General features: G+C 50.3%; 2 protein-coding genes and 1 long non-coding RNA gene across 4 annotated transcripts in view; 2 read left to right on the top strand and 1 right to left on the bottom strand.

The window, feature by feature from the left end:
* Window positions 1-1,319, top strand: part of GRIK1 (glutamate ionotropic receptor kainate type subunit 1) — a 92,874-nt gene extending 91,555 nt beyond the window's left edge. Inside the window, exon 17 of the mRNA XM_088158811.1 lies at window positions 868-1,319. Within this exon, the coding sequence (XP_088014937.1) occupies window positions 868-1,023 (156 nt within the window). The 3' untranslated portion in view covers window positions 1,024-1,319. The remainder of the gene's footprint in view (window positions 1-867) is intronic.
* A 398-nt stretch (window positions 1,320-1,717) lies between these two features.
* LOC148224662 (uncharacterized) overlaps window positions 1,718-25,305 on the bottom strand; it is a 34,884-nt gene continuing 11,296 nt past the window's right edge. Inside the window, exons 3-5 of the long non-coding RNA XR_015801167.1 lie at window positions 15,603-15,730; window positions 3,504-3,590; window positions 1,718-2,256 (exon numbers count right to left, since the gene is read on the bottom strand). This is a non-coding gene — a long non-coding RNA (uncharacterized LOC148224662). The remainder of the gene's footprint in view (window positions 2,257-3,503; window positions 3,591-15,602; window positions 15,731-25,305) is intronic.
* SLCO2B1 (solute carrier organic anion transporter family member 2B1) overlaps window positions 12,917-25,305 on the top strand; it is a 32,720-nt gene continuing 20,331 nt past the window's right edge. The window contains exons 1-2 of one of the 2 annotated variants that reach the window (XM_088158812.1): window positions 12,917-13,016; window positions 21,916-22,005. In XM_088158812.1, coding sequence (XP_088014938.1) covers window positions 12,966-13,016; window positions 21,916-22,005 — 141 coding nt within the window. In that variant the 5' untranslated portion in view covers window positions 12,917-12,965. Of the gene's footprint in view, window positions 13,043-21,915; window positions 22,006-25,305 lie in introns of both variants that reach the window. The other variant, XM_088158813.1, reaches the window with a different exon arrangement.

Here is a 25,305-nt window from a genome sequence, read left to right as displayed (position 1 = left end):
CCGGGGATTTCTTCCCAGCTGGATCTTCTGAGGCGCTCCCTGAGTTCCGTGAGGGCCCCGGCCAAACTCGCGCTTCTCCTGAGGAGCTCCCGAGCGCCATGAGGGTCAAGACTGAGCTTTGGCCTCTTCTGAGGAGCTCCTCAAGCCCCATGAGGGACAAAGCAGAGTTTTGGCACCTTCTGAGGAGCTCCTCAAGCTCCATGATGGCCAAGACCAAGCTTTGGACTCTTCTGAGGAGGGTCCAAGCCCTGTGAGGGCCCCAGCCGAGCTGTGGACTCTCCTGAGGAGGGTCTGAGCTCCGTGAGGGCTCTGGCCGAACTTTGGCGTCCCCTCAGGAGAGTCCGAGCCCTGTGAGGACCCCGGCCGGGCTCTGGCCGGGCTGTCCTGAAGAGCGCCTGAGTCCCGTGAGGGCCAAGACGGAGCTTTGGGCTCTTCTGAGGAGCTCCTCAAGCCCCATGATGGCCATGACTGAGCTTTGGACTCTTCTGAGGAGCTCCTCAAGCCCCATGATGGCCATGACCGAGCTTTGGACTCCATGAGGGCTCCATTGGAGCTTTGGTGCCTCCTGAGGAGAGTCCGAGCCCTGTGAGGACCCCGACAAGGCTCTGGCTGGGCTGTCCTGAGGAGCGCCTGAGTCCCGTGAGGGCCAAGACCAAACTTTGGCTTCTCCTGAGGAGCTCCCGGAGCCCCATGGGGGCCAAGACCAAACTTTGGCTTCTCCTGAGGAGCTCCCAGAGCCCCATGAGGGCCAAGACCAAACTTTGGCTTCTCCTGAGGAGCTCCTGGAGCCCCGTGAGGGCCATGGCCAAGCTTTGGTCAGGCTCTCCACGGTGGGAAGTGTTTAATGCCATTCCCCTCTCTCCACAGTGTCTTTCATTCAACGCCATCATGGAGGAGCTGGGAATTTCCCTGAAGCACCAGAAGAAGCTGAAGAAGAGGTCGAGGACGAAGGGGAAGTCGTCCTTCCCGAGCATCCTTACGTGCCAGCAGCGGCGCATGCTGAGGAAGGAAACCATGGCGTGAGCGGGCAGGGGCAGGAGCAGCAGGACAGAGCCACCCTGCCCGAGGGGACAGCGGGCACTGCTGCCATGGGACACAAACTCCCGCTCCTCAGAGGCTCTCCCTGGTTTCTTTTTTTAACCTAGACGTACAGCAGCCTAGACTGATGTACTACTGATCCTCCGGGAAGTGTCTGGCTCTTCCTCTGGGCTGGATTCCTCTGCTCACCTGATCTGCATCTCTGTCCCCTCCCCGTGCATTGCTGTATGTGCTTTCTAAATAAATAAATAAACAACAGACAGGGTTCTTTTTTCCAAGAATCTGGGAGTGAAACTTTTCTTTTCCCTTCTGAGGCAAAGATTGCAGCTCTGCTGAGCACAGGCCCCAGACACCAAAGTGAAAATCCACACCATTAACTCAGAAACTGTGGCTACAGAAATGGATGAAGTACAAGGGCATCCAACAATAAGGCTTTTTTAGTTTGTGTGATACTGTAAGGAGCACTCTGCAGGCTCTTTCCTGCCAGCAGCTTGCTCTCCACCATCTTTTCCCTTTTCCATTTCTTTTAAAACGTGATTGTTTGGTAATATCATCCCACCAGGTGATACCATCAGCAGGTGCTGGCGTTTAAAAAGAAAAATCAAAATCCCACAAGGAGTGATCAGGGAGCAACACTGACACAATCACACTGCCATATCCCCCAGATCCTGATGCCAGTAAAACAATTCCTGATTTGGAAGTGAAAATCTCTGAGAAATTAGGGCTGAGAATGCTCAGTTTATAACAATGGTATAACAATGTTATGCTGATCACCAAGATAACAGACAATCTGGCCTGGATTGGGTGACCCCTCCGTGGTGCAGGCAGGGAGGATTTCAGCCTGGCTTTAAGGACATCAAAGGTTTATTAGGGACCCCTTCCCAAGAAGGAAATTCATCACATTAACAAGGCCTAGTTTTGACAGACTCATATTAATTCCTGTTCATTTCCTCCCTCTTACTTACAAAATAGTTATTTCATGCAAGTGCTTGTCAGGCAGTGCTAAATTCCCTGGATTCTTCTTTTCCTTCCTCAGAAAACAGGAATCATTATTGTTGTTTCCCAGCACTTCCTCTGGATGGTGCCTGTCCTCCAGGAGGTTTGGGACAGTGGGACAGAGTCTCTCTCAGGTGCCTCCAGTGGGAATCTGGGTCCTCAGTGCCTGCTTTGGGCAGCTCAGTCTGCTGGTGAGCAGGAGCTGGGGCAAGCAGCCCCTGGCTGGAAGAGGTCACAGAGAATCCTGTAATGGGCAGCTTCATTTATTTGTGTCAACATCACCTCTCAAACAGACCTTGCAGACCCCCAGCACCACTGGACTGGTAGAAAAACAGGTTATTACTGAAATAATGATTGAAAAGCAGGTTATTATTTTCCAGTGGGTGTAACTCTATTGCTCTGCCATCCATGGCCCTCAGCTAAGGTATTTTTAAATTACTTGGTTAAAAGTGATAAAAGATTTATGATCAAGCCTTTTTTTTTATTATTATTTTTTCCTGTGGCTTAGACCTTGAGATAAAAGAATTCCAAGTTCAATTTTTAAAAAATCTGCTCATGCTTGCCTGAAAGAAAGAGACAGCACTTTGGTTACTTTTCACAGTTGCACATATGGGTGTAGGAGCAGGTATGACTGCACTGACCTTCTCCCATTTTCCTGCCTTTTTCCCGGCATGGCAGCAGAGAAGCCTGGTTAGAGATCAGGAAAAGCAATGTCCTCATTGGGCTGAGAGGACAAGGGGCGATGGCTTCCCACTGCCAGGGGCAGGGTTAGGTGGGATGTTGGGAAGGAATTCCTGGCTGTGAGGGTGGGCAGGGCTGGCACAGGGTGCCCAGAGCAGCTGTGGCTGCCCCTGGATCCCTGGCAGTGCCCAAGGCCAGGCTGGACACTGGGGCTGGGAGCTGCCTGCTCTTTTTTCTTCCAATAGAGCAGCATCTTCTGAGAAGGCAGCACCTTCAGTGTCCCGAGAAAGAAGAATGGGCTGCCTAAGAGGCAAACAGGCAGAAACACTGCTACCAAAGTGCTCCTAAAGCACGAGCCCTTGTGCAGGTCAGCGTGTTCATCTCTCCTAATTACCAGAGCAGTAATTTTGAACGGGCTCCCAGCTCCAAATGAAAAGGGAGGCCTGGCCTGCGAGGGAGTGATGAGTTTAGCAGTCAATCTCTGTAATCACAGGGTTCCCAGCTGCTAGTGCAGCCTGTGCTGTGCAGCAGAGATTGCCTGTCCCACTCGATCACACTGCCTGCAGATGAGTGCCCTGCTCAGAGGCACAGCCTGGGCTTTGCTGGGGCACAGGGATGGCAGAGCAGCTGCATCCCACGGAGCCTGCCGGGAATCCCACACCCCGCAGGGGCTGGGGCTGCCCCTCACCTCCCACAGGAACCGCACCCGCCCCTCTGCAGGAACAACAGACTTCAGGGGCTCTGCTGCTTTGGAGGGGACAGAGCAAGCACAAGGACCAAGGTCTCACCTTTTGTTTGGCACAGGCTCCTCTTGTCATGGGATGTCATTACAGGAGTGCCCAGCAAGGACAGCTCTGTCACACACATCTGCTTCCCTTTCAAAATGAACAGAAAATTACTTCTCTTTAAAAAATTCAACCCCAGCTTCATGATTGATTAAATAATCTTTCTCTGCTGAATAAATCACTCTGAATGTCCCTAGGGGATACTCTGAGGCTTGAGGAAATCTTCTCCAGCATGCTGTCACTGTCCCCACTTTCCCCAAATTATCACTTCCCTTTCTCCAGACAGAAATGTCACCGCAGCCAGACTGAGCTCTCCTGCAATGGGGTCTTTGCTCTCCTCTAGACCCCAAAGTTATCTCCTCATTTCAGTGCATACCTGGAGCTCAAGAGCTGCAATCCTTTCAGAAGGCCCGGTGGTATAAAGTCAAATCCAAAGTTTATCTGACTACAGAATTAACGACAGTGAACTTGCCCAGCTATTGATGGCTAAATTCCCCATTTCAGTGTCTGTCCTTACCATGCTAAGTGTCCACACCTCCAGGCCCCTGCCCAGAGCTGCACTGTGCTCCCAGAGCTGGTATTTCAAGGGTTAAGACTTGCTCAGGTAGGAAGAAAAATTAACTGGGAGACCATCCCTGCCAGCAGCACTTGGTGACAGCTGGCATTATCAAAATAAAATTGCTTTAAACAAATTCCTAAGCAGTGTGACCTATTTGCCACTTCATTATGTACAGGCTAAACTCAGTAAAGGCATGGCCTTTTGTTCTGTGCTCCTTCTATTGATTTTAATGAGATCCCGTGCTAGGGAAGAACATTCAACAGGAGGGCTGCATTAATTACTTCTCTGGCCTTCAGCTTTATCTCAGTGGGATGTTACCAGTGTATCAGCAGCAGAGCCCCCTCAGGGACCTCCAGGGAGCCTGGTTTTACACTGCAAAGAGCTATCGGCACAGTTCTGCTAATAAAATCAAGCAGGACCTTTCAGTCTCTGCCACGTTTCTGCAATTATTCCAATCAGAGTTTTGGCCAGCCTAATTCAGCCAAGGCAAGGGCAGGAAGTGACTTAAAGCGTTACCTGTATTTAGCTGAGGTGAACAATTCCCCCAAGTTTCCAGGATAATCTGCATCCCATTTGCAATTGATTAACTGTTATTTGGCAGGCTATTTGGGCAGCGAATTGCTGACATTTTGAAAAGAGCTATCTGATGATCTAACACAGACTGAAAACGTGCCCTTTGCTTTGTACAAAATGCATAGAAAGTGGGTAAAATGAGGGGCTGAACTTCCTGCATCCATCTTGGCTGGTTTTTTTGTGCTTTGCTCACCTCTCAGGTTCTCTGTGGAGAGATCTGGGGAGACTTTTCAGGAACAGGTTTGAGCATCATCCATTCTGCAGAGCTATTTCAAAATGTTAATAAATGATGATGCTGATCCAGAGCCAAAGCAGCAAGACGTGCCAGTCTTAATATTAATAGATGATCAATGTTTATTCAACTCAGGCAGTGTTGGGGTTTGCTTTGAGAAATGGCTGCACTTCTGTCTTAGGAAATCCAACAGCAGTTTGGGTGGGAGTTAAGGGTTGTAAAGGGCATTTTCCCTTCAAATTTGACCTTCCAGTGCTATTGGAAATAGCACAGTAATTATATATATATACACACATACTGCTCTTTCTAGACATATTCTAATGTCCTACACAGGGAAGCCATAAAACTGAACTGGAAGGAGTCCTGAGAGGTCCCTCAGTTCCCCCCCACAAAAACAGAGCTGCAGATATCCCTGTATTCCTGACAGATGTTGATATTTCATTCCTCCAACCAAAAGAATCCTCAACATATCTTCCTCTGGGAAAGGAATAGGGATATCAGTGGTTTCCTAAGGGTTTTCCTATGGACATTAAGGTAATAAAGAAATTGGGAGTATTTTTTGTTGCTGCTGCTGCTGCTTAGGCCAATAGCAGAGGAAGGGAAGAAACTGGGTGCTTGGGTCAGAAATCTAATCCCATAAACTAAGGCAAGCCCTGGGAACAGATGGAGACAAATGATCCTCAGTATGTATGGACACAACTGTCTCTGCTTTCCCAAGAAGTAATTTCAGCCTTAATTTTGATTGCAAAGCATATCCCAGATTCACGGCCCTTAAACTGCTGCAAGCCAAAATCTGGGGGTTGCAAGCCAAAACTTGTTCACTTTTACCTCAACCCTGCCCATCCCATTCCCTTTCTGACTCCAGTACCAAAGCTGAGCCCCTCCCTGCAGAGCACCTGAGGAAATACCCAAATCTGCAGTGCTGTGACAGTGCAGAAACAGCAAGGGAAGTGCCAAAGGAGATTTTTTCCTACCAATATAAACAGATGGAACCAAATTTGGTTTTGCAACTCAACCAGTGGCCCAAGAAATCTCTGAAAGAGCCAACACGGTCCTGGCCTTGTACACTTACATAGTCCCAGAGGCAGTAATTATTGATAGCAGTGTGAAAACCTGCTCTGTGAATTTGCTGGAAAAGAGATTCCTCCCCGGGCCTTGTGTGTCAGTTTGGCTAAACCAGAAAGACTGTGATTGATAACAGCCTCCTAGAAACTCAGCACTTTGAACCTGCTCCACCTCTGAGAGAAGCATGAATTTACAGCTTTTCATTAAGAGAGCTATGCATTAAAACCCCCAGGTTCCTCACAGAGAATTAAAACGTGCTTGTCTCTGCTATCAGCTTCTCAAGCACTCATCATTTATTCCAGCTTTTAAACCGAGCTGCTCAGCTTGCAGTCTCTGTGGCATTTCCACAGGGAGTGAATTCCATTCCAGAGGTGCTCAGCACCTGGCCAAGGTCATCCCAGCCATCAGTGGCAGAGCCAACAACCAGTGTTGGGAGTGACAAAGTCTCTGAGGAATTTCTGAACCAATTTGCCTTCTCCTTATTTAATTCCCTAAATAATAAGGACATCATTCCTTATTGCACACCTCTCCACCACGGCCAGATTTTGCCATCCAGTGGGAAAATTGGATGTTCCTGGCTCTGACTTACCCCAAACTCTGCCTGCTGAAGGCTGCAGGACAATTTCTCTTTAAATTAATAATGAAAATATTTAAAAATCATCAGAAAAGGAGATTTCAAGACAATTTTTCTTTTTCGCAGATGCAGTAGTGGTTAAAAGGACCTGAGTATTCCCAGCTAAAAGACTTTCCACCAGAGCATATTCCTGACATTTATCAGGCTATAAACAAACACCCACTGAAGAGCAGCATGTTATCCTTAATTAAACAACACCAGTTGGATGGGGGAGGGAGCAGGAGAAGGAAATAATAGTCATTTAGTTTAACTGGGAAAACGTGAACAGACTTTTAATGCAGCCACAAATCCAAGCAGCGACTCAAAAGCACAACCTCTGAAATCAAATTAAATAATTAGTGCCTGTGGGCACCAAAGCACAAACAGAGTCAGGACTGGGCACGGGGGCACTTGTTGGACCTGTCCCCTTTGTTGGTGGCACCACACTGAGTTGTTGTAGCTGTAGTTTTAACAGAAGATAAAATGAATTTGCCATCATCAGAGAATCATGGATGAATAAGTGGCAGAACCAGCTCAGTGCAGCTTTTCAGTAATTCCAGAGGATGAAAAGCTTCACTCTAATATGGCTTTTAAGAGTAAAAATACACTGGTAATAACTGCACTAAGTAACAAGTAATAATAACTACACTAAATAACCACTAATAGTAACTGCACTTGTAAAGGATGATAATAAAATCCAATAAGGAACAACAATTTTAATTTTCCTTAAAAAAAAATAAAAGAACTCCCCATAATTTAACATCTAAGTTTGATGTTCTGGATAAGACATTTTGCACAAGGATGTGGGAAAGTTAAAAGGTGGGTTCAAAAAGCTTGGAATTGTTGTGCTTAACTCTTAGGAAATGTTCTAAGGTTTGAGATGCAAATTTGGAAATGGCTCACTTGGCACAGTATCTTACAAGGGAGAGCAACTCCAAATGAAAGCTTTCATTGGGATGTATTCACTCCTTAGGATGTATTTATTTATTCCTTGGGATATATTTATTTATTCCTTGGGAATCTTTATCCCTTTATACCTTGGGATGTATTTATCCCTTTAGCCCATGGTGTGAGTGCCTAGGAGAATTTTGGAACTCTGCACCAAGCAGGGCAGCACAAACCAAGAGGCTCTGGGCTAACTGGGGCACGGCTGGAATGCCAGGAAAGAGCCCGAGGGATCCAGGTGGGATGAGCTCTGCAGACAAGACAATAGCTGGGTTTATGCTGGGAGCACACAACTGCAGCAGGGGAATAAATCACATTATTGTTGAGGAAGGGACATCAAATCAGGGTAGGGAGGCTTTGCACTAATCCTGTGTTGTAATGACAGCTTAAAAATTTGGGGCTTTGATGAGTTCTGAGATTGACTTAAAGCTCTTTAATTTGGCTTCCTGGTATTTAATCTCTTCACTTTGCATTCTTAATCAAAACTCGGGGCGGATCTTTAATCTTGTGTGTAGGGACTGGAAGATTAGAGGCAGCCCCGAGCTGACAGCTGGAGCCTCCCCTTCGCCTTGTCCTGCCCCCAGAGCCGTTCCAGACCTGGGGCAGCCCTGGGGACAAAAAGGAAACTCCGGAAATATCCTCTGGCAGGGAACAGCTGGAACACTTCTCCCTCTTCAGCAAGCAGTTCAAATCCATCAGAGCCTCCATTTCTTTTAAAACATTCCACAATTCATTTTCAATTCCCTCCACTTTCCATCGTAGTCCTGGAATCATGATTTTACCTCGTTGTTACTGCTGGTTATCCTGGTTTATCTGTTCCTGAATTATTCCAATCACTTACATAGAGGCAAAGTCTATGGAAAAGTAATTTCCTGAAGTTCAGTAGGAGTTTTGGACTGTTTTCAACTTGATGCCAGCGAGCCAGAATTAAACTGGTCTTAATGTGGATTGTTTCCTTACAGAGCACATAGAGCTGCACAGAACAGCACAAGGGATCTGGGGTTTCTTTAGAGGAGCAGGAAAGGTCAGAAGGACAAAGAAGGTCTGTTTGCTAGACAGACCAGCAAATACACACAGGAAAAACTTGCTCAGTGAATAAAAAGAACCCTGATTCTTGTGCAGTGCCTTTGCAACACAAATGTTAGTCACAGAACACAAGGATTGGGATGAGATCTTCCTCCCTCCCTTGAGGAAGATTAGGAAACTTTGAAGAAACATCTCTGAAACCTGAAATGATCAAGTCATTGTTTTAACACCTGTGTTAAGCCATCTTTAAAACTGTGGGGAGTAATGACCAATGCTGCATCACTTTTCCCTGTTTTTCATATTGTCCAAATAACACAAAATACATTTTTTAAAGGATAAAAACCAGCTGAAGGATATCAGCAAAAGGGCAAGACTCCTCTTGACTCTTGCACAATATTTTTCTGATATATATATCTACACACATATAAAATATAATTTTTTTTTCTGATGAATATATATAAACTATTACTTACTTCTCCTGCTCTTTCCCCATCCAACTGTTGCTGTTTAATTAAGGATAACGTGCTGCTCTTCAGTGGCTGTTTGTTTATATGCAGGAATATGCTCTGTTGCAAATTCTTTTATTCTGATAAATATAGTTATTTCTATACCTCTATATTTTTATTTATAAGCAGAACTGTTTGGTTTTAAGATGGAGCAGAAATAAAGAAAGCATTTTTCAAGGCTATTTTTGAGATTGGAATTACACACAGGTCATTTTCCATAACTAAGAAAAAGCATGTGAAGCACTGGGAAATGTCTCCTAAGTGTAAAGCAATAATCACCTTTGAGATAATGATTTTCTTTTCATGACACCAGTACCCTCTTGCTTTTAACATTTGCATTTTAATACCTCAAGAACAAAGACTTTCCCACATATTGTTCAATGAAAAAGCTGCTCTCCAGTCTAGCTTGTAAATTTTCAATCAAATTAATAACCCTTAAAGCACTTTTATTCCTGAGGGTATTTGAAGAGTTTTGTAAAAAGATAGCTGTGTTTTCTCTAGTAATGGGGGAAATATTGCCACATGGATGTGAGCTAACAAGTTTGGGGAGTTTTTAACTGGTGGATAATAGAAAAAGGAAAAGTTCCTGCCAGCACCTGTGTGTCACTGAGTTGACAAGTATTTGATCTGTGTAAACAGATAGAAATGAGCTTGGAACTCCTTCATTCTTCTTTAAGTACACTCAGTAAATCTGGCCCAGCGTTAGTGTGACAGATCCCACTGCAGCTTCTCAGCAAAACAACGAGACAATTCAACGTCAGCGTTGGAATAATGGAGCATCTATTTTATCTGCGTTAACTCTTTGTAGGCAGCGTCTCACGGCCCCAGCTCAGAGTGGAAGTGATGCAAATCTTCAGAATTGTAAAACCTCTTCTCCTTTAGACATAAGCAACGGAAACTCCTTGAACTCCCAGCACATTTAATATTAAAAGGTGCTTAAATGCCTTTAAGCATCCAAATGCAGGACGTGGGACCTTGCCCTTTCTTTTTCCCTATGTAATAATTTAATTTCCCTTTCCCTTGGTGTTTTTCGGAAGGCGTTGCTGTCCCGTAGGAGCAGCGAGGCAGCAATTCCCGGGCTCGTGCTGCCATCTCCTGTTCCCAACTGCGAAGGCCTGGCCAGGGACACCTTCCAGCAGCCCAGGCTGCTCCAAGCCCCACCCAACCCGGCCGGAAACACTCCAGCATAAAACAATTTAAACTGTGATAAATCTCCACCAAAACAAAACCAAAAACTTTTTTTTTTTTTTTAAGTCCTTCCTTGATGTGGAAATCCTGTGATTTCCCAATTCTTGTTTCTTTCCGAGAAAATCTGACACATCGTGGTTTTATTTCCTTTGGTGGTGGTTTGGGATCTTTCACTAAACAGACAGTACAAATTATTCACTTTGGTTCTGAGTGAAATCCCAAAAGCAGATGACTCTTTCCTGTTATCCTCTACAGGCATTACAAATACAGACATTAAAAGGCAGGATCCCAGCAGGGATTCAGAAGGCAATCCCAAAATTCACAGAGGCAAGGCAGCTGGTTACCATCAGCCACCCACTTTAAATGCCAGCTCTGCACACAATTCCTGCCGAATTCCAAACCTTTGCTTTTGGCTGGCCCTCTGTGAGACGTCAGCAGAGCTCAGAGGTGACATCCCAGCCCTAATCCAGCTGCTTTTTCCTGGCCCCACATGCAGGAAAGGATCAGCCCCAGCCCCACACGTCCCATTTCCATGCAGGACACTGAGCTGCTCCTTCCCAATCCCGGGTGGAGTGTCGAGCCAAGAGCAGAGTAGGGATAAGCACTTATGGGATTCCTAATGTTGCCTTTTCCAGGCTGGAAGCCTGGATTTCTCCATCTGTGCACACCTCTAATCTCATGCATGTGGGATTTTGCAATCTCTTTGCACAGGTGAGTGATGTTATCATTTCCTGCAATACTCACTCCTCCCTGCACATCCTCCAGAGGATTCAACCCTTCACCTGACCGAGCACTTCGTGTGCCCACTCAGCATTCAGTCTTGCTTTCAATAGGAATTATCCTTTCTGGGAGGCACTCGGGGTCTGCACATCCCAATATTTGGAGTCCAAAGCCTCACATGACATAAAAGCTGAAGGAGCAGGGGGAAATCTCTTGGTGAGAAAGCAGCAGCAGCAGCAGACAGGACACAGCTCCAGAGGCACCAGGACAAACCCTGCCCTGCTCTGAACACTCCATGGGCTTTTGGGATTCCAGGAGGGGCTGGGCTGGAGCTTTTACAGTTCCCTGCCATGGGCAGGGACACTTCCACTATCCCAGGTGGCTCCAAGCCCTGTCCAGCCTGGATGGCTGGATGATGGATGGATGATGGATGGATGGATGATGGATGATGGATGGATGATGGATGGATGATGGATGGATGGATGGATGATGGATGGATGATGGATGGATGGATGATGGATGGATGGATGATGGATGGATGGATGGATGATGGATGATGGATGATGGATGGATGATGGATAGATGGATGATGGATGGATGATGGATGGATGGATGGATGATGGATGATGGATGATGGATGGATGATGGATGGATGGATGGATGATGGATGGATGATGGATGATGGATGATGGATGGATGGATGATGGATGATGGATGGATGGATGGATGATGGATGATGGATGGATGATGGATGGATGATGGATGGATGGATGATGGATGATGGATGGATGATGGATGGATGGATGGATGGATGGATGGATGGATGGATGGATGATGGATGGATGGATGATGGATGATGGATGGATGGATGGATGGATGATGGATGGATGGATGATGGATGATGGATGGATGGATGATGGATGGATGGATGGATGATGGATGGATGGATGATGGATGGATGATGGATGATGGATGATGGATGGATGGATGGATGGATGGATGGATGGATGGATGGATGGATGAGCTGGGACACGGAGCAGTCTCCCCGGGACCAGCGGGCCAAGGGTGCTCTGGCAGCCGCTGGCCATGGGATGGAGCTGCAGAACTCCAGGAGTCGTGCGGCTCAGAGCAGCGAGGACTGGGAAGAGCCAATAGATGGTGCTCTTGTTCCATGGAGCGTGGCAGCTGAGCTTGCTGCCTCTCCGTTCCTGGCTATCCCCTTGCCCTGCCGCTCTCCAGGCTCTTGGGGCTGTCTGTCTCATGCCCCCCTGCAGTCTCCTCTCCCCCTGGGTTATTTATGGACTCCAAGTGTGAATTTGCCCTGGCAAAGCTCGCCTGGGTTTGTGCACCTGTCTGCTGGCAGAGCTGGGGGTGCTCACCTGGAGAGGAAAAGGATCCAGGGAGATCTCAGAGCCCTTCCAGAGCCTAAAGGGGCTCCAAGAGAGCTGGAGAGGGACTGGGGACAAGGCATGGAGGGACAGCACACAGGGAATGGCTTCCACTGCCAGAGTGCACGGATGGATGGGGCTGCGTGTTTATCAACTTCTGCAGCTCTCGTCTGGAAAAGTGTCAGTGCTCAGAGCAAGAGAGTATGGGGAGACATTGAGAATAAATAGTCTGGGGTTAGATAAACAGTTTCTCTTTCCCAAATCCCAGGGCTACACCACAGCTTCAAAATTTACAGAAAAAAACCTGCAGATAAAGCAAATTGAACAAGAAAATGAACACGAGGACACTGCCCGGACCTTTGCAGGGAGGGGAGAGGGGACTGGAGCCGGGGGATGGAGGCAAAGCCAAGCCCAGTTTGGACTGGCACTGGGACTGGGTAAGCAGCTCGCAAAGCCCTGGCTCAGCAAACCGCACGGCTCCGTCACTCTGGGATTGCAGCTTTAGGGGGGGAAAAGCAAACACAAAACTAAAAGAAACCCTACTGAAAGGGGTTGCAAAAGTTGAGTGCGCTCCGTCTTTTAAAAGTTCAGGCGAAGCCCCACCTCCCCAAAGCCATCCCCACCTCCAGGCCGGGCAGGAAAAGGAGCGAATGGCCCCAGCCCTGCTGGCACGGAAAGCTTTGGCTCCCAGCAGCAGCACGGTGAGGATCGCGACAGCCCTGGAACCGTGAGTACGGCAGCACCTGCTGCTGCCGGGGCAGGCTGAGGATCGCTCCGGGAAAGGTGGAGAACGTGCAGTTTCTCCTGCTGCTTTCCCCCGGCTGCCTTTGCAAGGCTCCCGGATCCGCTGGGGCTCAGGAGCAGCCCCAAGGGGGAAAAGCGAGGGCTGTTCCACGCCTGTTCCGTGCCACAACTTCTGCACGTGTGTTTTGTCGCTTCCTCTCTGCTCGTGCTTGTTTATTTGAGGGTGTTTTTCCCCCCAGTGAAGCAGCTCCACTTATTTCTCCCATCGCAGGGAATTTTCCCAGTTTTCCCGACGCCTGAGGCTGTCCCGGTGGGTTTCTCTTATGGTTTCACTTCTCCTGGGATGGTAATGGGTCTTTCCAGCACAGATCTTGGGAAGATGCCAGGCAGCCGTGGATCTGACTGAGCCTGCTGCCACAGGGAGAGCCTGGCCACTGCTTGGGAGGAGAAATGATCCATGCAGCCCTAGAGTCATGGAAAGGTGTGGGTCAGGGCTGAGCTGCTGCTCTGCCTGCTCCTGCCGAGCTCTTCCTTGGCTGCAGGCTCTGGGAGCAGCAGGTTCCTGCTGGGTCCTGCACATGGGGCAGCTGCTGTGCCCCCATCCCTGTCCATGGGGACAGTCCCCTTGTCCCCGTGCCCAGCAGGGATGAGGGCACCTGTCCCATCCCGTGTGGGGGCTGCTGCAGCCCTCTCTCTGATGCCACCCCCTCTGGCAAGGATAACCCTGGGTGGGCAGCTCCTGGCTCAGGTGGGAACGGGACTGCATGTCCCAAAAAAGGTGGCTGCCCCTGCATCCCTGGAAGTGTTCCAGGCCAGGCTGGACAGGGCTTGGAGCAGCCTGGGACAGTGCAAAGTGCTCCTGCCCATGGCACTGGACGGGATTTAAGGTCTCTGCGACCCCAACCCTTCTGTGAGTGTTGAGCTGTGCAGCCTGAGCGAGGTTTTCCCCCCGCCTTGGGAGCACAGACACATCCAGAGCTCCTCCTGCTCCAGCCAGTTCCCTCTGAAAGCTCCCTGAGGAGCCCAAGGTGGCTGTGAGAGACATGCCAGCCTGCTGCTTGTGATTGTTATGTGCTTGTTTTACAACACACTCTCCTTTCTCTTCGTGTCCCCTCCTGCTTTTCCAGTTTCCCTGTGTTTTCTGCTGGGCACAGGTGGCATTTCCAGGCTCTGCAATGCCTCACCCAAACCCCCAAACCCTGCAGGGCTGCTTGGCCTCCTCCTTTCCCTGCAGCAGCCCAGGGCTCTCTGGGGACCTTGGTCTGGTCACAGGTAGATCCCAGCCGCCCTCCTCTGTGGTTCCTGGCTCCCAGTCTGCTCCCAGTGGTTCACTGGGGCTGCTGGTGTGCACCGTGCTGTGTCCTGGACCTGCCACACGTGCCCTGCCTGGAGGTAAATTCAATATTGAATGTCTCGAGCCGTGATGGGGATTTTTGAGGGGTGGCTTGGGAGCTTCATTTCCCAGCTCAGCACCTGCCATTCCCCCCCAGGCTTTGGGAAAGGTGATTTCTAAGGAACTGGAGGCAGTGTGGGAGGGACAGCAGGCGCTGAGGGGAATTCCTGCCATGACACATGACTGGAACACCACAAGGCTCTGAGGTGTCATCCAGGGAAAGCTGAGGGTGAGAGCATGGCTGGACAAACCCCAGGACAAGCTCACACCCCGGGATGTAGGAAAGGGCTTGCTGCTGTCAGGCAGCTTGGCCGGGGACAGCTGTGGCTCCAGCTGCAGGTCTGGGCACTTTCAGAAGATAATCTCCATCCTCTCTGGACTTTCTTGGTCCCCCTGAGTGAACAGTGCAGCCCACTAATGTTAAATAATGGCAGAAGGACATTGAGTAGTTCCCCCTGCTGCCCAAAATACCAGCATTTCTCCTTTTCCTGTGCCAGCTCCAGCCCCACCAGCTGCTCTGGGCTGGGGCTTCACTCCAGCTCTGCTCCTTGTCCATCATCACCACAAGTGTCACCGGGTCTCTCCCACCCCCAGTGTTTCCTCTGCTGTTCACAGCCGGCTCCTCTCTTGCTGGCTAAGGAATTGTCTCACTTCTCCTAAGCTCTGCTCAGTTCCCTTTCCTGGCAGCAGCATTTCCCTGCTCCTGCTCTGCCATCCATCCCTTTGGCTTGCAGGTGGCCAGCATCATTCCCAGCTCCTGGTGAAGCACATTTTACTGGCCACCTCCAAAATTTGGGGATGCTGTGATTGTTAATCCCTGGGTTAGTGTGGAGGGAGTAAAGAGCTGCCCTTGAATATCCCTTGGAAATAAATGTTCAGGATTGGGGTGTAACTGCTCCTCATGGAATACTCAGCCTGAGGAGAAGGTCTGTGGTCCTGGGCAGACCATGAGGGAAGATGGAGAATCTGGGTTTGTTGGGACTCTTTTTTCAGTAGTTACAGATATAATAAATAGCAAACAAGCTCTGGTTTGCTCCAGGAGGACTCAGCTCCAGGGAACTGCTGGGGTTCCCACTCAGGATGTGTGTTCAAGGGGCCCTTCGTCCTTGTTTTGCAACAGCTTCCCCTTCAAAAAGTTCATTTTTCTTACCGGAGCTCTCTGTGTCCCTGGAGCCACTCTGGCTCTGCCTGTTTCCTCCAGCTGCTCCTTGCACTGCAAACTCTCACAGCTTTCAGGGGCTCTCAGCAAAAAGTCTGTGTTGTTCTCAGTCTTCACTCCTGTCAGCGAAGTACAGAGGGGAAAAAACATCAGGAAGGTATTTGTGGTGTGTGAAACCCCAGACTGGGGAAACTGTGGTTTGGGATGGCTTCCCTTCAGGCTTCCCTTGGCAGGTGTTTGTCCATAGAGCCAAGCACTGCCTGCAGCCTGGGGAAAGGCAGATTGCTGATGGAATCAGGCTCTTCATCATTCAGCACTTTAACTCCTATCCAGGGGCTGGAGCAGCTTGAAGCAGGAAGAGTTTCCCTGCCAAACACAGAGGTGCTAAAATAGAAGATCCCCACTGAGAGAAGGCTTTTCTGCAGCACAGCCACAGCAGCCATCCCGGGACAGGGGGTGGATGTTCAGCACCTGGCTCAATCCAGAAGACAGGGGGGACGTTTTTACTCAAAATGCTGCATAAAACCTTGAAGGGCAGGAGTAAAACTGGCAAAGCTGGGAGATCTTGGTTTGGTAAATCTCACGACCCCACAGGTGACAGGGGAGGAACGAGGCAGGAGCAGTTCAGTGGAGCTGCTGGTGCAGGGAGGGGATGTGCCCCACCAGAGCCTGGGAAGCAGCAGGAGCAGAGGGTGAGGAGGAGACCCCAACAGCTCCACAGGGAGTGATATGAGAGTTCCCATCTCTGGTTTGGTACTGCCAGGTGAGCTCCAACTCCTTCCCCACATGCTGCAGTGCTGGAGCAGGTGAGGATCCCTCCAGGAGGGGCTCCAGCCCTGGCAGGGGGTGCCAGGGAGAGGCAGGGAACTCTGGGAGACCTGAGCACACACGTGGGCACCAGGGTTTCATCCTTCCCGAGGCAGAGGGGTACCAGGGCAGGGCTGGAGCCTCTCCCTCATTGCCTGTGCTTGCATGTCACGTGTTTCAACACCACTTTTCCTTTTTTCTCTAATTTTTAACCTCCAGTAACATTTTCCTACTCTTACTTCTTGTAAGATTCCTGGGACGTGTCATCTGTGGTTCATTACTCATTACACAGAGTCACTGAGCTGATATCATTTTCACTTTATTTTGGCCACATCTCTGCATCCCTTTTTATTCCCTCTGTCTTTTTTTCAGCGAGGGCATGATGTGCATCCCCTGTCTTTTCCTTCTGTTGTATTATAAAGCATCTTTGCACCCACATTTTCTGAGCCAGCTTCCCTTTACCCCAGGCACACTCATAAATACACACCCTGACACCATCCCAGCCTGGCTGCCAGCGAGGGAAAATTATTCAGCATCAGGAAGACAGATTCAGGAATATTTGCTGGCATTTCGAGTCCCCTGCTGGGATTTAATTTGCTGTGTTACATTGGCTGTTATTTACTCATGCTCTGCTGAGCCCAGCGAGTGCCTCTCCTTGCTCAGCCAAGGGGAGCAGCTGTTAATGAAGGTGCTGGGTGGAGGCACAGCCTCGGGAGTGGGACAGCTGCTGTGGCACCCAGCCCAGAGCTGCTGTCACAGCCAGGACCGTGGTGCAGGTCCCAGACAGGGTTTGGTTTGGTTTTGGGGCATTTCTGCTGCCCTGGTGTCAAAGAAAAGGCAGCCTGAGGACAAGTGGAACATCTTAATCAGTGTTGAAAACATTGTGTGAGATTATCTCATACATAGGCAGTGACAGCACACAGGGAATGGCTTCCCACTGGCAGAGGGCAGGGCTGGATGGGATCTTGGGCAGGAATTGTTCCCTGGCAGGGTGGGCAGGCCCTGGCACAGGGTGCCCAGAGCAGCTGTGGCTGCCCCTGGATCCCTGGCAGTGTCCAAGGCCAGGCTGGACACTGGGGCTGGGAGCAGCCTGGGACAGTGGAAGGTGTCCCTGCCATGGCAGGGGTGGCACTGGGTGAGTTTTAAGGTCCCACCATGCCAAAGCAGTCAGGGATTCCCTGAACAGATGGGGGTTATTCCCCAGCCTGCAGCTCCCTGCAGTCACTGTGCCCTGGGAGCAGGCAGGAGGTGTCAGGCAGGTGAGGCTGGCAGTCCTGGCAGAGTTTTAGTGGCATCAGCTGGTGTGAGGCTGAGCTCAGCTCCCCGTGCCCACTGCACCCAGGCTTTGCCATGCCAGGCCTTTCTCAGGGATGCAGTGACAGAAGTAGGAAGAAAACTGGGCTTTGAAGACAAATCCTGCCCCTGTAGCTGAAGGAGTAACAGCAGCTGATGGATCTGCAGCACTCTGAACATCCATCCATCCATCCATCCATCCATCCATCCATCCATCCATCATCCATCCATCATCCATCCATCCATCATCCATCCATCATCCATCCATCCATCATCCATCCATCATCCATCCATCCATCCATCATCCATCCATCCATCCATCATCCATCCATCCATCCATCATCCATCCATCATCCATCCATCATCCATCATCCATCATCCATCATCCATCATCCATCATCCATCATCCATCCATCATCCATCATCCATCCATCCATCATCCATCCATCCATCCATCATCCATCCATCCATCATCCATCATCCATCCATCATCCATCCATCCATCCATCCATCCATCCATCCATCCATCCATCATCCATCCATCCATCATCCATCATCCATCATCCATCATCCATCCATCATCCATCCATCATCCATCATCCATCCATCATCCATCATCCATCCATCATCCATCATCCATCCATCATCCATCCATCATCCATCCATCCATCCATCCATCCATCCATCCATCATCCATCCATCCATCATCCATCATCCATCATCCATCATCCATCCATCATCCATCCATCATCCATCATCCATCCATCATCCATCCATCATCCATCATCCATCCATCATCCATCATCCATCCATCATCCATCATCCATCCATCATCCATCCATCATCCATCCATCCATCCATCCATCCATCCATCATCCATCCATCCATCATCCATCATCCATCATCCATCATCCATCCATCATCCATCCATCATCCATCATCCATCCATCATCCATCATCCATCATCCATCATCCATCCATCCATCCATCCATCATCCATCCATCCATCATCCATCATCCATCATCCATCCATCATCCATCCATCATCCATCATCCATCATCCATCATCCATCCATCCATCATCCATCCATCCATCATCCATCCATCCATCCATCCATCATCCATCCATCATCCATCCATCATCCATCCATCCATCCATCCATCCATCCATCCATCCATCATCCATCCATCATCCATCATCCATCCATCCATCATCCATCCATCATCCATCCATCCATCATCCATCCATCCATCATCCATCATCCATCCATCCATCATCCATCCATCCATCATCCATCATCCATCCATCATCCATCATCCATCCATCCATCATCCATCCATCATCCATCCATCCATCATCCATCCATCCATCATCCATCATCCATCCATCCATCCATCCATCATCCATCCATCCATCCATCCATCATCCATCATCCATCCATCCATCATCCATCATCCATCCATCATCCATCCATCCATCATCCATCATCCATCATCCATCCATCCATCATCCATCCATCATCCATCCATCATCCATCCATCCATCCATCCATCCATCCATCCATCATCCATCCATCATCCATCCATCATCCATCATCCATCCATCATCCATCCATCATCCATCCATCATCCATCATCCATCATCCATCCATCCATCATCCATCATCCATCATCCATCCATCCATCATCCATCCATCCATCCATCATCCATCATCCATCATCCATCATCCATCCATCATCCATCCATCATCCATCCATCCATCATCCATCCATCATCCATCCATCCATCCATTCATCCCTCCATCCCCCCCTCCCTCCCTGGAGTGAAACCCGTGCCTGTGTGGTCCCTGCTGCTCTTTGGGGTCCCCTGCAGTGACCCCATCAGAGGTGACCCTTGGGGAAGCCTGGCCACCTTGCACCTCCCCAGCTCCCAGATGCACCTGGTGAGCCCAGAAAGCCCCTCCTGGGTTTTTGGGAGGAGCAGTTTCCCTGGAGAGGTCCCTTGCAGGCACACAGACTTGTTCTGCTCCCTGAGGGTGCAGGGCTGGTCCCCAAGGGCTGTGCCAGGGTCAGTGACAGCACTCCCTGTCACTCCTGCTGGCAGACCCAAGTGTCTCCCTAACAAAGGGATCTCACACCCCTGGCAGCTGGGGGACAGGAGGTGGAAGTCATCTCTGTGAGCTCCCAGAGAGCTGTGTTTGGCACCAGGAATTTTTTCTTTCCATCTGGAGCTGTCCAAGCTTTTTTTCCAGAATGGAAAACCTGGCTCATGCCAGAGGATGCTGCCACGGCTGCTGGGCTCCATCCAGTCGAAGTCAACAAGAATCAAACTGCCCTTAACCTGCTGCTGTCGTCATGCTTGGGTTTTGATTTGTTTTAAATCAATTAAGTCTTATCTGCGTTGGTTTTTATTTGATGTGCTCCTTGTCCTTTCTGCTGGATCAAAGTGCTTTTCTGTTGGTTTTGTTCCTGAAGCAGAGCTGTTGGTGGGTGGGATCTGAGGGCAGTGGGTTTATCCTCGGTTTGATCTGGCTGCACACCCTGCGGTGTTTCAGATCTGTGCTGAGCTTTGGCCTGGGGGCAGCCACCCTCCCTCCTCCCCACATTGGCAGGAAAGGATGGGCAGGGGGCCAGTGCTGCACACCACTGGCTTTGCAGGTCTAATATGGGATGAAGACGTGAACACGGTTAACCAGGACACGGAGCCTGCAGTGCTCCCAGCTCCGTGAGCATTCCCATCCCAGCAAATCCAGCCTCGGGCTCCTTTGGGTTTCCTGCCCTTGGTGTTCCACCCTTTTTCTGCCCCCTGTGTCCCTCCCGAGCTTCCCAGGGGCTGCAGCACAAACCCAGGGGCTGTCAATAATTCATGGGGCTGGAGCCAGGCAGGTGCCTCTGCCCCAGCGCTGCCGAACCCTCCAGGGGCCGGGGGAGCTTTTCCTGCCTGCTTTCATTTACGATCAAATTCGCTTTATTGATCCCATCCTGGATTTGTTGTAGCACCGTCTCTTGGAACGGGGCTGAGGGCAGCAATTGCTTTTTGCAGAGGCTGCTGTGGCGCTCGTAACTCGTGCAGGTCCCCTCTGGAATTCACCTCTCCCGTGCCCTGTGCTGAAGGGTTTACAAACACCACAGTTAAAGCAGTCTTCTCCTGCTAGAAGTTACATCAACCCCTGCATTTGTTAATTTGTTCGAGGCTGCGGGTCCTCGCTCCTTTGCTTCTCATCATGGGGGAAATAGAATTACACAAAATAATAATGGGAAGCCTTTCACCCCATTTACTGCGGAGATGAGAACATCTATTAGAATGTGCTGAACAACAAGTTAAAGCCTAATGGGTTTAACGTGCCTCCAAACAATGCAGCTTCCTGAGCAGGAAGCCTGGGTACTGAAACCCGACAAAGACATCACCGGTCCCTGGGGAGGAGGGACTGAGCAGCCAAAGAGAAGTGAAGGAGATCTGCGGCCACGGAGGGGTATGCTGACTTCCCACGGATTGAAATCTCCTTCCGTGGTTGCACTTAGGTGGTGGCTGGGCGTCCGAAAAGGAGAGTGGAGGGATCTTCCAGAGGAGATGCAAAAACACCGTGGGTGCAAATGGGATGGACAGGAATGAAAGCAGGGCTTTCTTTAATCCATCAGAGCCAGCACAGGGAGCGATGGGGAAGGGCTTGCTGAGCCCCCCTTGGGCAGGCGGGGAATCCCTCCCGAGGGATGCAGAGGGCACAGGGCAGGGCCAGGACTTTGCACTGACCTTCGCGGGGTTTGCAGCCCACTGAGATCCCTCTGGAAGCAGCTCCAGTTCCCTCCAATTGCCGTTTCTCCAGGCAGCCGAGGTACCTCTGGATGGCAGCACAGCCATCAGCTTTGTCAGCTGCTCTGCCAGTGCTGTGTGTGCTGGCAGCTGACCGAGGGTGCCCTGTGCCCCACCACATTGATGAGGATGTCACACCGACCCCAGCAATGTTTCCCAATGTTGTCCTTGGCTCCGTCGAGCAGCGTTTCACCTCCCTGGCCTCTGGGGGTTAACATTTTGCAGGCTGAAGTGCTCCAAGCAAAGGAAAGCCAGGAATACTCAGGGGCTGCTTGGGAGACCGTGTGCCTGCTGTGGGGGTGTTTGCAGAGCATGACAGGGTTTAGCCTGCCAAGCACGGGGGAATTCGGGCACAGCAACTGAGCATTGTGCTGAATGATTTATTTCTGACAGGCTGACAGGATGACAAGTCCAGCTCCAAAGAGCAGCCACCCGGACACGGCCCAGAAAAGCCTCTGCAGGAGCCCCTTTCTCAGCATCAAGGTAAATACCTCCTGCTTGCTCCAGTACCCCCTCAGGTTAGCAGAAAGAGCAGGTCAGCTTCCTGCCCGAGGCACGGAGAGGATTCCTGGGTGCCAAGTGTGTTGGAAAATGCTCCCTGTGCTTCCCATGGCAGAAGTGCCTTTGGGGTGGAGTTGTCTCCATTGCAGAGCCAGTGGTGAAGCAGTGATGTTTGAATGCAGGTTTAACTCCAGACACTCCCAGGATGGGATGGGTTGGAGGGATCTTAAACTCATCCAGATACACCCATTCCACGAGCAGGGACAGCTTCCACTGTCCCAGGTGCTCCCAGCCCCAGTGTCCAGCCTGGCCTTGGGCACTGCCAGGGATGCAGGGGCAGCCACAGCTTCTCTGGGCACCCTGTGCCAGGGCCTGCCCACCCTCCCAGGGAACAATTCCTTCCCAAGATCCCATCTAGCCCTGGCTTTGTCAGTGTGAAACCTTTCTCCTAAGTCTGGGGTCCTCCTGGATTCAGTGCTACCCCACACCCTCCAGGTGAGTGTTGGAGGAGCTCTGCAGAACCACAGGCTGCACCTGCAATGGCTCCCTCTGCCTTGCAACATCTGCTTCATTCCCTTCTGGCTCAATAATTACTTTTTATCAGTGGAGGCAGCCTTAGCACCAGTTTATTACTACATTCAGTGCAGTTGGAAGCCAATTACCTGGCTCATTAGAGAACCTCACCAGGCCAGAGAGCAAAAGATGACAGCCAATCTTAAAGGCTCAGGATTTCTCTGTCACTTTTGTGGGGAAGATTTGGGGTTTTGAGGGTTTTTCTACAAATGCTGATGCAGTGAGTCACTGAGGCAGAGGCTACCAGAGCACAGAGGCTGGAGACACTGAGCTGTGTCCTGAGGCTTCTTCCTCTCTCCAGCCCATTCAGCTGGTTTTTATCTGGTGGGTTTTGTTTGTTTTCCCTTTACTTGCCAGCAAGGTTATCTTTACCAATATGACCCCACTGATTTTTTCTTGAGGAAATATTAAGGGGTTCAAAGATGAAACCATTGAGGGGCAAAGGCAGCTCAGGCTTGTGAGCAGAATCAAGCTGTATTTCGATAGATCCTAAAATCCCAGACTGGTTTGGGATGGGGTGGACCTTAAAGATCTTCTTGTGATCCCTGCCAGGGGCAGATGTGGAGGAAGTTCTTGTCACCAAGAACACAATTATCCTCAGCACGGGATGTTTTCCCCTCATCTCTTGGTTTTTTTTTTCAAGAAGTTAGGCCACCCTGTCCGGTTTCTAAATGACTTCCTCAGAAAACCAAACTTCCAGCCCGGGGTTTGAATGGTCCTTGCAGAAACACAGAACCATTGCACAATGTGGTTGGATGTGTTTGAAGTGGCTGAGGGGCCAAAACTCACAGCTCTGCAGTTTTTATGTATATTTATATCTCCAGGGAGTGTGTCACAAAAACCATGTGCCACATGTCAAAATGCAGCTAAGGGACTAAAAACCACCCTGTTTGGCTTCAAGGAGCATTATGATTTAGGTGGGATATTGGGAAGGAATGCCTCCCTGTGAGGATGGAAAAGCCCTGGCACAGAGTCCCCAGAGCAGCTGTGGCTGCCCCTGGATCCCTGGCAGTGCCCAAGGCCAGGCTGGACACTGGGGCTGGGAGCACCTGGGACAGTGGAAGGTGACCCTGCCATGGCAGGGGTGGCACTGGGTGGGATTTAAGCACCTTTCCAGCTACAGGACCAGCCAAATAGGTTCCAGCTGTTTCCTCCTGCACAGTCAACACTACAGACACAGGCAGCCTTTGTAAAAGGATTTTTTTCCCAGACCACCAGGAGAGGAAATACTGATGTTCAATTCCCAGGTCTGTGATTTACTGGCTGCATAGGATGGAGGGTGTTTCTCTGTTCTCTTGCACATGTGGGGTGGGAGCAGCAGCACCTCACCAGTGTTTGGATTCTCTGAGTTGCTTTAATTCCATGGATGTAGGGGGAAGACTTTGCAAGCATAGCTCAGCCCTTCAAGGGAAAGGTGCTGGACTGCTGCCATCCAGCCCTAGGACTGCTCCTGGTGTCCATGGTCTGTCCTGCTGTCAGGGAAAAGGTCTTGGAAAAGCCTGGTGTCTGCCAATCCAGGTCACCTGCTGCTGGGGCAGCACATCAGTCCTGCCAGACCAGCAGAACCAAAGGCCAGGAAAAGTCTGCTCTTTCTTTACTTGACAAAAGATTGATGGCTGAGAGCAAAGAGCCCCTGGAGTCCTTGCCCGAGCCACTGCAGGCCCTGTGCATCTCTCCTTCCTGTGCTTTACTCTGCCCAGACAGGGCAGAATAAAATACCAGATTCCCAGCTCTTTCTGAGCTGAAGAGGATGTGGGGCAGTGCTGGGCGGCTGCTGAGCTGCTGTGAACCCGTGGAGATCCTGGATTTGGGTTCTCAGGGAGCTGTGTGCTGTGGATGCCTGGAATAAACAGATCTGGTTTCATCCTTTCCATCTGAGCTGATGTGTTCAGGAAGCAGAGCCAGCGACTTGTAGGAACGCAGGAGTTTGAGCAAAGCTGACTCTGGGGACGCTTTCCTTTGGCTGGGTGACATTTTCCCAGTCCAATCACGTTGCAGGCAGCAGTGGTGACATGAGCCTGGCCGTGGGGACGGTCCTGGGTGGTGTCCTGGTGTGCACCATGCCAGCCCATCACTTGGGGAGGCGGTGACCAGAGCCCAGCCCCGCAGCTCTCAGAGACCCAGGGCTTTGTCTGAGCTTCCCCCCTGTCCCTGTTTGTGCTCTGGATGTTGCCTTGGCTGACAGAGCAGTGTCCTCACTCCAGGCCTGGATCAGAATGAGATGTGGCAGAAATCCAGGCCAGGATGAGCAGTTTCTCCATGGTGGGAGCTGCTGAAAAACGTGTGAAGCAGTAGCAGTGCCCCGAGGGTTTGGGCATCATCCAGGGCTGAGGGCAGCAGCTCTGGAAGGAGCCAGGGCCATCCAGCCTGTTCTGCAGGGAGATGAGTGTGTGTGACTGTTTGGGCTGGGTATTTGAACTCCTTTGGGCTGGAGAGCCACAGGGCAGCAGGGAAGGAGATGGCTCAGGTGGAGGAGGGATACTGGGAGATGGTGGGCTTTGACAAGGTTTCCTTCTCGAAGTGGAAGAGAACCATCATATTTTCCAAAGGAGATGTGTTTTACATCTAGGGCTTTGTGAGAAGGAGAGGAAAACAGTCTGAATTCTTCTCCCTGACCTCCTGCTGACTTTCTCTAAAGGAGTTGTTTGTTGCTGTGTTTGGAAGGGCTCATTCCTGTCCCACAAGAGCTCCCAGCACTGGGGATGGCTG

This window comes from Sturnus vulgaris, chromosome 2 (assembly GCF_052056855.1).
Source record: "Sturnus vulgaris isolate bStuVul1 chromosome 2, bStuVul1.hap1, whole genome shotgun sequence".
In the NCBI taxonomy this organism is placed as follows: Eukaryota; Metazoa; Chordata; class Aves; order Passeriformes; family Sturnidae; genus Sturnus; species Sturnus vulgaris.
The sequence above is the reverse complement of the archived record's forward strand: the minus strand, read 5'-3'. Positions and strand labels throughout refer to the sequence as shown.